Below are 13,235 nucleotides of genomic sequence, written 5' to 3' on the forward strand. Positions count from 1 at the left end.
TTTACGTTAGCGGTAACATATGATGTTGCCAAATTGGAGAAATCTCTCTTTTCCTTGGTGGATCCATCACAAATACAAGCCACTCACAGGAACAATGTCAGAGTTATAGATCGAGATCTTACGTAGCGTCAAATTTCACTCCGTAATAGTCTGAAACTGTTAATATTTTACATTCACCACAATCTTAAAAGGATTTGAAGGCCAGTTGCTCCTCATGCCAAACGTTGCTCTGATGATGTGCATGTTCCGCCTGCGCTGCCCAGCTGCATTCTTGATTTGAATTGCATTAAAAGAAATATACTGAGAACTTTCCTTTTCAAACCAAACCGACACTCAGCGTCTCGTATGCGTCTGCATGTCTGACCTCAACTCAATCGGATGAGCAACCAAAAAAAAAAAATCATCAAACCGTCTGTAAGAGGAAACGAATGGAAATGTGAAATTAATTTAAACTGGCCGCACAAATCACACAATCCATTTGTGAAGCACTTGAGTTTTTACAGCCACATTTGTTTTCTGCCTTTTTTTGAGACTTTGCCAGCGGCGCTGAGCTGACAGAGACCGGATCAGCTGACAGAACAGTCTGCAGCTCCAAACTTTCTGTCCTTATATAAGGTCTCACTTCAGAACTCCACAACTTGCTGCATCTGTAAAAAGTAAAACTTCTGTTCTTCCTCCTCGTGTCCCTCCAACACATTTCCACATTTGCTACAACGATCATCCATTTGCAAACCTTCATTGTTGACGCTAATCCTAATCCTTTGTTCTCCTTCAGCTGTTCGAAATGACCGGAATAAGAAGAAGAAAGAGAGCCCAAAGCCGGACCTGGCAGAGAGCTACGAGCTGACAGCCGAGCTGGAGAGCATCATTGAAAAGATTCGTAAGGCCCATCAAGAAACCTTCCCCTCCCTCTGCCAGCTTGGCAAATACACCACGGTGAGTTTACTGTCCTATATCTCTACCGTGGATCAATCAAAGTGCTCCGCTTTCTAAATCATAAACATAACAGAGCTACTCTTTCTTTGATCCTTTGCCTCCGTGTTGGCCAGAAACACAGTTTGCCTCTTTGATTCGATCTTGTAAACTAGGCCCCGAGTGCAGAGCTCATAATGATAATCAATCTCTTGTACTGTACTCCAAATCCCCGTCTAATGCAGCTCCCGAGCTCAGATGTAGACTCCACTAACTGTCCAGGCAGGTCCTCCCCCCTTAATATCAAGATTATAGTGACCGAAATGATCACGGTTTTCAGTGTTATTGAGGTATTTTGTTCAAATGGTCTGAAATGTTCAAAAAGTAAAACGTTTTATCACGGAAACAAATAAATAATGAGCAGCACTTTTTTATTTGTATTTAGTAGCAGCACTTGGTTTGCCTGCTGCATGCTCACTCTGTTAACAAGGGAATAGCAAATGTATTATAATTATTATTAAAGTTGTTATTATTATTTTCTTCATAGCACAAACACTGTAAACACATCTGTCACCTGACCAGCTGTTAAACCATGAAAGAGTGAAGCTGCAGCCCTGAAATAAGTTTCAAAAACACACGGTCACAGATCGAAGCGTCTCGCTCGGCGGCTCTGACACTTTCACACGAGCAACAACCTGCGGAAAAGACCTGACAGACCCGTTTCACCGTGGTAATAAACAGTTATCGTGGTAATTAAAATGTAAACAGTAATACTAACCGTCTGGCATCTTGACCGAGATTTAGAGAGGAAGTGGAAACCTTTACTTTGACATTAAGTGTGACAGAAAGACAGTAACAGTCTTGCATCATAATAACACAGTAAAACTAACATATGATCCCGCAGGCTGCCTCTGCTCAGGCAGATCTGAGATGGTAGCAGCATTTGTTTACCCCAGTTTTCAGATTTCCCCTCTCACTGTTGAAACGTGTAAAAAGATTTGTTGAGGATGGAAGACGCTGCAGCTTCCAACATCAAACCCTCCTCAGGGAAACGCTCGTCGAGTCAGGCAGACGCCGACTCCTGCCTCTAGTTTTTGACACGTCTGAAAAGCAAAATAGACGCGGCTAATTCACTTTGCATCATCATCTGCTTTTGTAAAACCAAGAGACAGATTAATGCGACTAACGTGAGTGTCAAGAATGCTCGTCAGGGTTTGTGAGCCCCCCCCCCCAGCAGAAGTCAAGGTTGAGAGTCCTGTGCTGTCCTTGAACCCTCTAAACCAACAACTCACAAAAGACCAGAGAGTGAGGGAATGCTAATCCACACAGGGCACTGGAGAACGATTGCCCTTTGCTGTCCAGTCTCAGAGCGTCCGACCCCGTGTGGAGACGACGGTACGCTCCCCTCATCTGAGTGACAGCGAGGGACGGGTGCGCTCGTCAGGACTCGGTGCAAAAGTTCGAGGTCGTACAAACCTCCGGAGCGAGTTGCAGCACGTACTTGACACCGGTAAAACCTTCACTCAGCCGAGTTCTTGTGATGCTTTGTCAGACGGAGGGTTGGAGTTGCGGGTCGCTCTGCAGCGAGTGGAGGAAGCAGGGCTGTGATTGACAGCTAGGCATGGCAGCTGACAGCGTCTAATGCATTTGTTTTTAAGTTGACTTACATATAGATTACAGTCGGCGGGAGAGAGCCGTGATTGACAGAGAAGTGACACAAACACTCGTTGGAGAGCAGGACGGGGGGGGGGTTGGTGTCTGACACCTGTCAATCTTGTAAAATACTGTTTCTACTGTAATAAACAAATCATCTGAGCAGCTATAATGTGCAGTAATGTCTCTGATGAAAATCATTCAGTCACTGACAATGAGCTTCAGAGCAGAGCCGGTAAGAGACGCTAAAAGAGAGTAAATTGACACACAGTGCAGCTATTAGCTCTCCGCTGTGAGCAGCTGTACACTGCTGCTGCTGTTATTTCAATATACAGTAAAGTTTCCATCTCCATCTCTCTCTCTCTCTCTCTCTCTCTCTCTCTCTCTTTTTCCTCCTTTTCAGTCCAAACACAAAGCTGCTAATCACTGTAACCCTTCTCTACTCCGCCCACAACCCATTCAGTCTCCCACGAGACACTTCCTGATTTTACAAAATAATCAGTCTGTATTGAAGCAAAAAGCACAGCTGAAAATAGTAGGACATTACAGCAAAAATATTGCTCCCTGGTTATGATATTAGCCAGTGTTTTGCTGTTTGCTGGAGTGGCAGTCGGGCCTCAGATAAAGCCTTAATCTGGATCAGTGGTAATTATGCTTGCTCGCAGACTGTGAGAAGTTCCTTATTATTAGCGATTGGATCCTGATGCGCCTTTTGAGTCGTCCTCACTGGAAACAGAAGAGAAGCTCCTGCGCCCCTAGATTAGGTTAAAGCTCCAATTATGTGGTGAAATATTTAAATCCTAGTCTGCAGTGATTTAGGAGTTCATTGCTGGGTTAGCAGAGATAGCTGCGCGAGTGAGAGGGCTTAGCTCGACAATGAATAATGCTTCATTGACAGTGATGGCGATGAAAAATGAGCCTGGCAGTTTCAAAGACAAAATAAAACATTAGCGCTCGGTGGGGCCCGGCGGCTCCGGGCGGCAGCTGCTGCCGCTGCTGCTGTGCAGCACGCAGCCCCGGCCTGGAGATATTAGCCACATTACAGTTTGTCCGCCATCACTATCCGTCACAGGTGCCGGCTGCTTTCACCGCCTTTTTCCCTTTCTGCACACGAGCCGGCTGATCTCCACACCGACAGCTTCTCCTCTGATGTCGCAACTTCTCCAATTTGTTTGGTTAAATGTTCTTAAATGAAATTAGAATTCCCCGGCAACTTCCTTGTTTCGCTGTATTGAATTATGGGACTGGTGTAATTGACTGAAATTGCAGGGGGAGATGGTGAGAGTGGGGGGGGGGTCTCACCCAACCCCCTTCTCCCTCCTCTGCTCCCCCTTTTTCCTTCCCAGCCAGAGGGAAGAGCAAGATAAGTTGCTTTAATATCAGCCACCTCCAACCCCCCCAACATGTGTGCATTGTGCAAACACACACTCCCTCTCTCTCTCTCTCTCTCTCTCTCTCTCTCTCACACACACACACACACACGTCTGGGCTCCTCCATCAAATCAGACGTCAATCAGTGGAATGTGCATCCGTAGAGCTGTTGTGTCGACCGCAGCTCGTTGTCTGTGATTTAAGCACAGACCTAATGTGCTTCTCACTTAACCCCAGATCATATTTAATGATCTCTCTCTCTCTCTCTCTCTCTCTCTCTCTCTCTCTCTCTCTCTCTCTGTCTCTCTCTGCTGCTCTCTCTCCCCCTTTATCTCCCTCTCTCTCTCGGCTGGCCACACAATAGATTGTTTGCTGGTGACAGTGTCCAGCAGCCACGGTGCTAACTGCCTCACAGTAACAACCTCAGGGGGGATTGATGAGCCGCTCTGGCTGTCTTCACAGTCACTTCAGTGGGCTGCTGGGGGGTGGGGGGGGTGGGCTGCAGCTCCCGGGCCTGGGCTCAGACTGATGTTAAAGTTTGCCAACATATTGAGTACATTTTAGATTCTCGGTGAAGGATGTCATAATAGTCTGTCAGTTTTTTTCCACTTCGTTCTTTCCTCCTCGGCAGCTTCAGGGGAGTCGGTCTGTAAAACCTGCCTCACCTTCCTCCACATCATCAGTCTGAGGGAAGAGGAGAGCAGTTTGCTGTCCACAAATCAGCTCCGGATGAATCTCTGTAGAAGTTGTTGGTTATTTCTGCGAAATCTGGGGGTTTTAGTGACTGAATTTCACGTGTGCAAATGGAGCGACTCACCTGTTCAACCTTGTGATCATGGGTTTATTCATCAGCTGATTCTAGTGTTCAAATTATTGGGGCATCGAGTGGCACAGTCGGCCCTGGTTCGAGTCCCGCATCGGACGTGCCTTTACTGCATGTTGTTCCCCCTCTCTCTGCCTCTCCATTTCCTGTCTCTCTACTGTGCTATCATAAAGGCACAAAAAAATATACTTTAAAAAAAAAAAATCAAATAATTAGAAGAAATAATAAAAAGAAAATTATAAAAACTGATGAACCGATTACTTACTAGTATAAATGAAAAATTACAATATTGTTTAATGACAGAATCAGTGTGCAGCTTAAGAACATGGAATTAGATACAATTATTGTGATTATTATAATTATTAGTTGTAGTTAGAGCTGCACCGTATGCAGTTATTTTAAGAGATCTTGAGATGCTTTTACATTTTCCCTGAAAAATATGATACGATATGATATTTGCTGGGATCACGAGCTTGTCCCGTCACGTCCCTCCTGCGATACTGCATTCATTTGGATAATAATTGTTGAATTTGTTTTCGGGAGGTGAAACACGTCTGTTACTGTCTAATGTTAACGCTGTAGAAACTGGGATGTTCCAGTTTAAAATGTGGAAACAGCGACTCGTTGTCTGGGCTTCTCTGTCCGACCTGCACCGCAGATTTAGTGAAGGTCGTCCGTCCTCGGTGCGATGGAGGTCGTGTGTTGTCGCCTCCTCCTCTGTGGGTTTGTTCTGTGTGTCCTCGCTCCCTGTAGAACAGATGGGCTTTTCCCTGTAAACCATCAGGAAACAAAACGGCCATTAGATGCTCCGTCTCCACCAGCACATCGCAGCTTTCCTCTTCTCCACCCAAACAATTCTCCAACTGCTGCTCACTCTCCTCTCTGTCCCACTCTGCTTTTCATACCACCCTCCGCTCCGCTGCCCTCCCTCTCTTTCCTGCTTTGTCTTTTGAAATTCTTCGTAACTAAACACTTTGTTCAACCGTTGCAGAATCACCACTTAGGATGCTCCTTTTATCCCGTGTCTCAGACAAACTGCTGATAACGACGAGGCTGAAGAAGAAAGGGGAGCATCGCTCTGGTATAAGAGAAGCTGGAGAAGGACAGGCAGAGACAGAGCTTCTTGAACAAGTTTCTAACAAGTAAAGAGGAATGCTGACGGTTATTATTTGGAAGTATTAGAAGGATTCGACTCAAAACTGTGTCCTTATTGACGTAAAACAGAATATAGACGAGAGTTTTGGATGCCCGAATAAAAGGAGAGTTCTAGTTCCAACCATCTTTTGTACAGAATTATATTCACTAAGTTTGTAGCAGAGATCTGGAAACACAGTGGCATCGAGGGGAAAAAGAAACAATCAGGAAACAAGAGCCAAACTCAAACCCTGTCCGTCCTGCAGCCTGTAAGACCCGACCTAACCCGAGACCTGAGGCTGTGTTTTTATTATTCTTCCTTCAAAGGGAGAGTGATGTGATGTGTGCCCCACAGGGTGTTCTCCAGGAGGCATCCCAACCAAATTTAATCAAGTTCACTTATGAAGAAAAAACATGAGGTATCTGCCTCCGCTGTAAAAAAGTACAGGTGTTCTCATTCTTGTGAGAAATGAGCTATTCAAGACATGACAGTGAGGAGGTGAGCCAGCATGTGCAATACCAGGACTCTGAACTGAAACAGCTAAATGGAATTCATTCATTTTATGACTTACACCTCTGGGCGGCGCCGGTGGCTCACCTGTAGGAACTTGAACCTGAGCTTTAGGAACCTTTGGGGTTATAGTAGCAGAACCTGCGAACCCAGATGCAGTTTGTAGAAGGACTTCCTGCCCTACTTACCACAATTACAGCTCCTCCAGTCTGAAGGTCTCTGTCCAGGTGTAGTGTGATTATAGATCAGCTCTAGCTTCTATATTAATACTGTGAAAGTATCAAAGCCTCAGTCCACAGAGAAATGCACACAGCCTGTATTCAGAAACTGAGCCTTAAAACCAGCCGTCAGGACTTCTGGAACTTTGTGATGTCACAACAGAGCAGTCACCAAGCCCCGCCCACCTGGACCCACCATCCAAACCTTTACAGGATTTGGTTTCTCTGAGTGTTTTTACCTGAAATCTGCTTTATTTTTATTGGCTCACTCAGAAAACAGTCAGCCAATCAGAAGAGAGGCTCAGAGCCTCCTCTCTTCTGATTGGCTCACAGACCTGTTGTTACTAGAGCTCCAGAGAGAAGCCTGAGAGAGGAGATGTAAAACTACACTGAGATGGTTTTTATATCTTCTGATGGATCAACACTTCAGATAAAACACAGAAGAAGAAGAAAATATGGATCTTTAAGGTTTATTGCTCTCACTTTCAGATACATCCAGATAAAATAGTTTAGATAATCAGTGGCGTGTTTATAACCTGTTTATGTTAAAATCATCTTCTCAGATCTCAATCATCACCTTTGTAAGTGTCTTCTTCTCCCTGCTGATAGAAATAATGACCCAAACTATGCAAATAAGACTCAGGCTGTAATAAACTGGTAATAAAACGATGCATCAATCTCACCTGAGCTTACACATCAACGAATCCATGCAACAGCGTCTCTCCCCTCTCCTCTCCCACAGCGCCTCACTGCTCACCCGTACTTAATTGTCCTCGTTTTCATCTGTCATTTCTTCTCTTTCTTTCCTCTCTCTTCCGGCTCATTGCGATCAGCTGTGTCTTTATTGTTCCCCCGGCTTTCACCCATCCCGCTCCCCTCTGCTGTTTGTGTAGGTTCTGGACAGTATAGGTGTGTTAATGGCACCTCTGGCTTCAAACCGCTCTGCGCTACCTGTCACAGCTCTGTTTCTGCATCCCATCATTGCCAAAGCGTCCCACTGACACCGCGGCGCTCATTACCGCAGGGCCCGGCAGCCCGGCTCGGCTCGGCTCGGCTCAGGGTTTTCACAACTACAATCCTGCCGGTGTTTCTGAGAGCTCAGGTCTTGTGGAGCTTATTTACTGTATGTAACTGTGACACATATGGAGCAGAGTGAAGAGGCTGCACTGAGGAGATCATTAGCAGCAGTCTGTGCAATGACAAAAGTATCTGCCTCTTCGCCTGACGCCTTGTTCTGTGTGTGTCGGTGTGTTTCTGTGTGTGTGTGTGTGTGTGTGTGTGTGTGTGTGTGTGTGTGTGTGTGTGTGTATGTGTGTTTCAGAACTCGAGTGCAGACCACCGTGTGAGGCTGGACCTGGGCCTGTGGGACAAATTCAGCGAGCTGGCCACCAAGTGCATTATCAAGATCGTGGAATTTGCCAAACGAGTGCCTGGCTTCACGGGGCTGACCATCGCCGACCAGATCACGCTCCTGAAAGCTGCCTGCCTGGACATTTTGGTGGGTGTTAACGCTTTTATGTAAATATGATTCATTTCGGACAGAAGATGACTCCTGCTTACTCCGGTCCCAGCGTACATCCGTCCATCACCTTCTCTTTGGTCCAAACATTCACCTGGACTCAAGAATGAACTCTGACCTCCGGCCCGCCCCGTCTCTGTGAACAGCAGAACGGCTGTTTAAGCAGAAAAAAGCTCAGATAAACCCACAACACACCACCTGCTACAGACACAGTTAACGACCAGCTCATGAACATAGTGGAGCATTTAGCAGCTAAACAGTCAGATGTTTCCCTCCGGACTTGGACAGAGAAACAAAACAAACAAAATAAAACTAAGAGCAGAAAAGTACATATCTCCAAACTAAAATTACCTCCTTGTGGTCGTATGTTCCCGCCAACCAGGCAAGTTGCAGGAAATATGGTCAAGATGACCTTTAAACATTTTATAAAGAAAGTGGAAAGTTCTCCCTGCAGCCTGGCGTCTGCGTCTTTAAAAGACATGAACTATAACAGAGGAAGTGACATACAGGATCATCTGCATTTTGGTGAGGACATGCAAAATCTATGATTAATGCATGAAGATGCATATTAATGTCAGGTGTGAATGCAAAGCAGCTAAATAACATCCAGACATATCCCGGATAAATTAATGCTGATGAACATGAGGAACAGTTTGGACTGTATTTGTTATTCAGTTTAGTTTCCGCAGCTCAGCCGTGTTAATAAATGGATTTTGGAGTTTTTATTGACTAAGTCGTACTTGTCAGATGTGACAAAGCTGCGGAGCGGCAGTGAACTCCCAGGGACACAGAGGTGAGAAGTTGAAGGCCAGCTGTGATGACTTTCTGGCTCCCACTCAGCCATCAGCATCCGCTCACCAGCACATTTCTATGGTGAAGGGCAGAGATATTGTGCACAGAGGCTGGGTTAGGGAGTGTCAGAGTAAAGATCAAACACTGTGTGTGTGTGTGTGTGTGTGTGTGTGTGTGTGTGTGTGTGTGTGTGTGTGTGTGTGTGTGTGTGTGTGTGTAAGCGCAGGCCTGGCCAGCCGGTGTGAGTACCACCAGTAGCCATGTTTTATTCTGTTTCATGTTGCAGACACGCCTGCCACTCACTGTCAGAAGCATCCCACTCAAATAGCTTCAAAGGCTACTGTAGGCTTCACATCCACCGTCAGCTGCTTCATTAGGTGTTCACACACACACACACACACACACACACACACACACACACAGACACACACACACAGACACATGCAGTGCAGCAGGGAGACCCAAAGGTTATTTTCCTTGAATGTGTGGAAGGTCGTTGTTTTGGCCATGCTTGTTGTCTCTGCTGCTGTTTATGGGAAACTTGTTACACCTGGTTCACACACACAGTCTCACACACACACAGTCTCACACACACACAGTCTCACACACACACAGTCTCACACACACAGTCTCACACACACAGTCTCACACACACAGTCTCACACACACAGTCTCACTCTAGACTCCTGAAGGAGACTCGATGTCAAGAAGACGCAGTGAGAAGGTTACATCATCCTGCTCATATAATGTATGAAACTCCTGACATACTCTCATTCCAGAGCCAGACTGTGTGAGAGAAGGTTGTTACTCTTAGTTATGTGTGGGTTTGTTTTGTTCTTATTAAAGGTTTTTATCAAGGAGATTTTAAACAATAATACAGCAGCAAACAAGTATGTAAAGATAAAGCGTCGTCATGGCATCCTGAGCAAAGAACGAAGTGAGTGTTACTGCATTTGAGTCCCTCCTGTTAAACCGTTGTGTTGATACCAGCTCCATCAGTGTCTTCACCAGCTCCATCAGTGTCTTCACCAGCTCTATCAGTGTCTTCACCAGCTCCATCAGTGTCTTTACCAGCTCCATCAGTGTCTTTACCAGCTCCATCAGTGTCTTTACCAGCTCCATCAGTGTCTTTACCAGCTCCATCAATGTCATTCCTGCCTGTGGTTGCAGCCAAACTGAGGTCGGATGTGTGGCTGACGACTGGTGGGCAGCAGAACAAGCAGACATCATACAACATATTATAACCTCATACATTTGTTACACATTACAAAGACTCAGAGCAACAACAGAATCATTTGGAGGCGTGTCTCTTCTCACTTGACAAATTTACATTCAGCATTTAATCCTTTTAGCTCCTGATAAAATATCTGGCTCTTTACCTGCTAATTGGAACATTTTGCCTTCCAAGAGCTAGTGTTTACCTTAGTGTGGCAGCTGTTTGGTGCTGGACAGGTAGTGTACAGTGGGTTCATCACAGCTCTTTCACTGAGAACAGCTGCCCGCGGCTGCTGGAGGTCAGTAACAGCCACTTCACGAGCCATAAAACCAAAACAGTGCTAAAAAGCTCTGTGGAGCTCAGTGCCTTTGCCAGAAATGATGAATGATGAATTTAGCTGATCCTGGGAGATCTGTAGATCAACCATAACAGTTTCTTACTCTTATTTTAAGATCTCATTAAAACGTTATTCAGAGTAGGAGCCTGTTGTGTTGTGTCATGTGACAGTTTCAAGAAATAAGGAGGTGGAGGCGAGCTGCAGGATTATTTCTTCATTTAATGCTGTAGTGATTTCCCCAGTAACATTACAGCACAACTGTTGCATAAAAGCACGGACACAGCTGGAGTTGTGGTGACTGCATTGGTCTCCTCACTGAACATCTGCATCTTTTTAGGCTCTTTTCACAACGTCACCACACGGCTCAAACCAACAAAGTGCCACTTAAACTAATTAAGCATCATGTATCCAACATTACAGCAACATATGAGATTTAAACAAGGTTCAGCTTCTTTTATAAGCTGTTGTTGTTGTGATTTAGTAATTTAGTCTGACGTGCAGGGAGAGAGCTTTGTTTAGACACTTGAGCGTTATTAATTCAGTCCCTTAGCGTAATGCTAGCTAACTAGCTTGCCGTGTCACTGACCGCCAATTGAATTGCATGAAGACAGAGCCTGCGCCAACGCCATCCCGTCATTGCAAGTGATGGGAAGTCTCTCTGTCCGTTAGTCCTTTTTTAATCTTTTCCAATTAATTTCAACAGTGTCAATAATGTGATGCTAACTCAGACGTTAGCTGTGATTACGCTGTGAGTGTGTCAGCTTTAGATTTGGATGGTGCAGGTTCACCTGGGCAACAACAACTTTCACATCACACAAAGTTACTGATCCAATATTAATCCACAAATATTGAGCAGTGCCGCTTATATTTGAATTGTTTTAATGTTGTGAGCGCCACAAAGCAAAAGCTCAAAGATCTGGACAAAAGTATCAGGATGGTTTGATAACACTACAGGTGACGGAGGTCGTACCGTGTTGTAATTTGGGCAAACTGACACTTTAACATTTATCAAATAGTGCGAATAAAAAAAAAACATAAACAAGCATAGATCTCACAGCATAGATCTCACAGCATAGATCTTACAGCATAGATCTCACAGCATAGATCTCACAGCATAGATCTCACAGTATAGATCTCACAGCATAGATCTCACAGCATAGATCTCACAGTATAGATCCCACAGCATAGATCTTACAGCATAGATCTCTCAGCATAGATCTCACAGCATAGATCCCACAGCATAGATCGCACAGCATAGATCTCACAGTATAGATCCCACAGCATAGATCTTACAGCATAGATCTCTCAGCATAGATCTCACAGCATAGATCCCACAGCATAGATCGCACAGCATAGATCTCACAGTATAGATCCCACAGCATAGATCTTACAGCATAGATCTCTCAGCATAGATCTCACAGCATAGATCCCACAGCATAGATCGCACAGTATAGATCTAACAGCATAGATCTCACAGCATAGATCTTATGAAAAGAAACTGATGCCAGTTCATCAGTTTTTCTCTAATTACTGCCACTAATACAACATTCTTAATAATTATAATTATAATTATAAAAGTAATGGGTTTATTCATTTTCTCTTTAAATCAAAATTCATTTTCCACTTATAAAACCATCAATGAGAACATATTTTGGATTGCCTAAAATACTGCTGACCGATCCTCTCTCTGCCTTCTCTCTCTCTCTTCCTGTCAGATCCTGCGCATCTGCACAAGGTACACCCCCGACCAGGACACCATGACCTTCTCGGACGGGCTGACCCTCAACCGGACGCAGATGCACAATGCAGGCTTCGGCCCACTCACTGACTTGGTGTTCACTTTTGCCAACCAGCTGCTGCCCATCGAGATGGACGACACGGAGACAGGCCTCCTCAGCGCCATCTGTCTCATCTCCGGAGGTGGGCAGCGAGCTGAGCATTTAGTGCGGGGGGGGGGGCAAGATAAGAATATAACTCGCAGAGAAAGTAAACGACACAAAGCCCCGGTTTCTAAGCAACACCTGAAACGCATCGTCACCTGTTACATGCACTGTGTGTCATCGTTACAGCCTCCGTACAATACACAAAGACAATCAAACTGCCCCCACAGCAGTGAGAGATGATGTGGAGCGAGCAGGTCATTAACCCCACAGTGATGATGCAGAGTCCTGTACATTATCTCCTATTACTCTGCTACTTACTAAAGAAATCAATAATTCCCCACAAAATATTGATTTAATGATGATTTTATTGCTTCTGTTAAAGAAATCTTTCATTAGACTTGGCGGTTGGACCTGCGTCCGTAGCAACGCACGCTGTTTAGCTCTACCTTCTTAAGGTTAGTGTACTTAGCGTTATAATTCACTCTGAACTGAGCGTTTCCATTGATGGTGAAGTGAGACTGAATATTGATTATATAATATATGTGTTTCTTTGTTGCCGGGGCTTTGCAGGTGACACATTTATAAAAAACAAAAAATATAAAATATACATTTCTTTATATGGGTCCTCATTTTCCTGAAGATTTACATATATTATATATATATATTCTAATTTAAAGATATGGACAGAGTTGATTCTTGGAGTTCATCAGGCAGAGTGAGTAAACTGAACCATTCCACATTTAAAACCATGTTGGACACGAGGTGGAGCTGTAGTTCATTCAGCCTCCACCTGTGTCTGAAACCAGGTGAACCTCACGATGCTTACTATCAGTGAGGCAGCGCTTCACCCCCCCCCCCCCCCCCCC

General features: G+C 44.9%; 1 protein-coding gene across 1 annotated transcript in view; it reads left to right on the forward strand.

Annotated features, from left to right (window-relative positions):
• Nucleotides 1-13,235, forward strand: part of LOC111660075 (retinoic acid receptor beta-like) — a 65,002-nt gene that overhangs the window by 41,406 nt on the left and 10,361 nt on the right. The window contains exons 4-6 of the mRNA XM_023413201.2: nucleotides 776-936; nucleotides 7,944-8,120; nucleotides 12,202-12,406. Of these exons, the coding sequence (XP_023268969.1) occupies nucleotides 776-936; nucleotides 7,944-8,120; nucleotides 12,202-12,406 (543 nt within the window). The remainder of the gene's footprint in view (nucleotides 1-775; nucleotides 937-7,943; nucleotides 8,121-12,201; nucleotides 12,407-13,235) is intronic.

This window comes from Seriola lalandi, unplaced genomic scaffold, assembly GCF_002814215.2.
Source record: "Seriola lalandi dorsalis isolate HSWRI2012SDOR001 ecotype SW California unplaced genomic scaffold, Sedor1 jcf7180002054505, whole genome shotgun sequence".
In the NCBI taxonomy this organism is placed as follows: domain Eukaryota; kingdom Metazoa; phylum Chordata; class Actinopteri; order Carangiformes; family Carangidae; genus Seriola; species Seriola lalandi.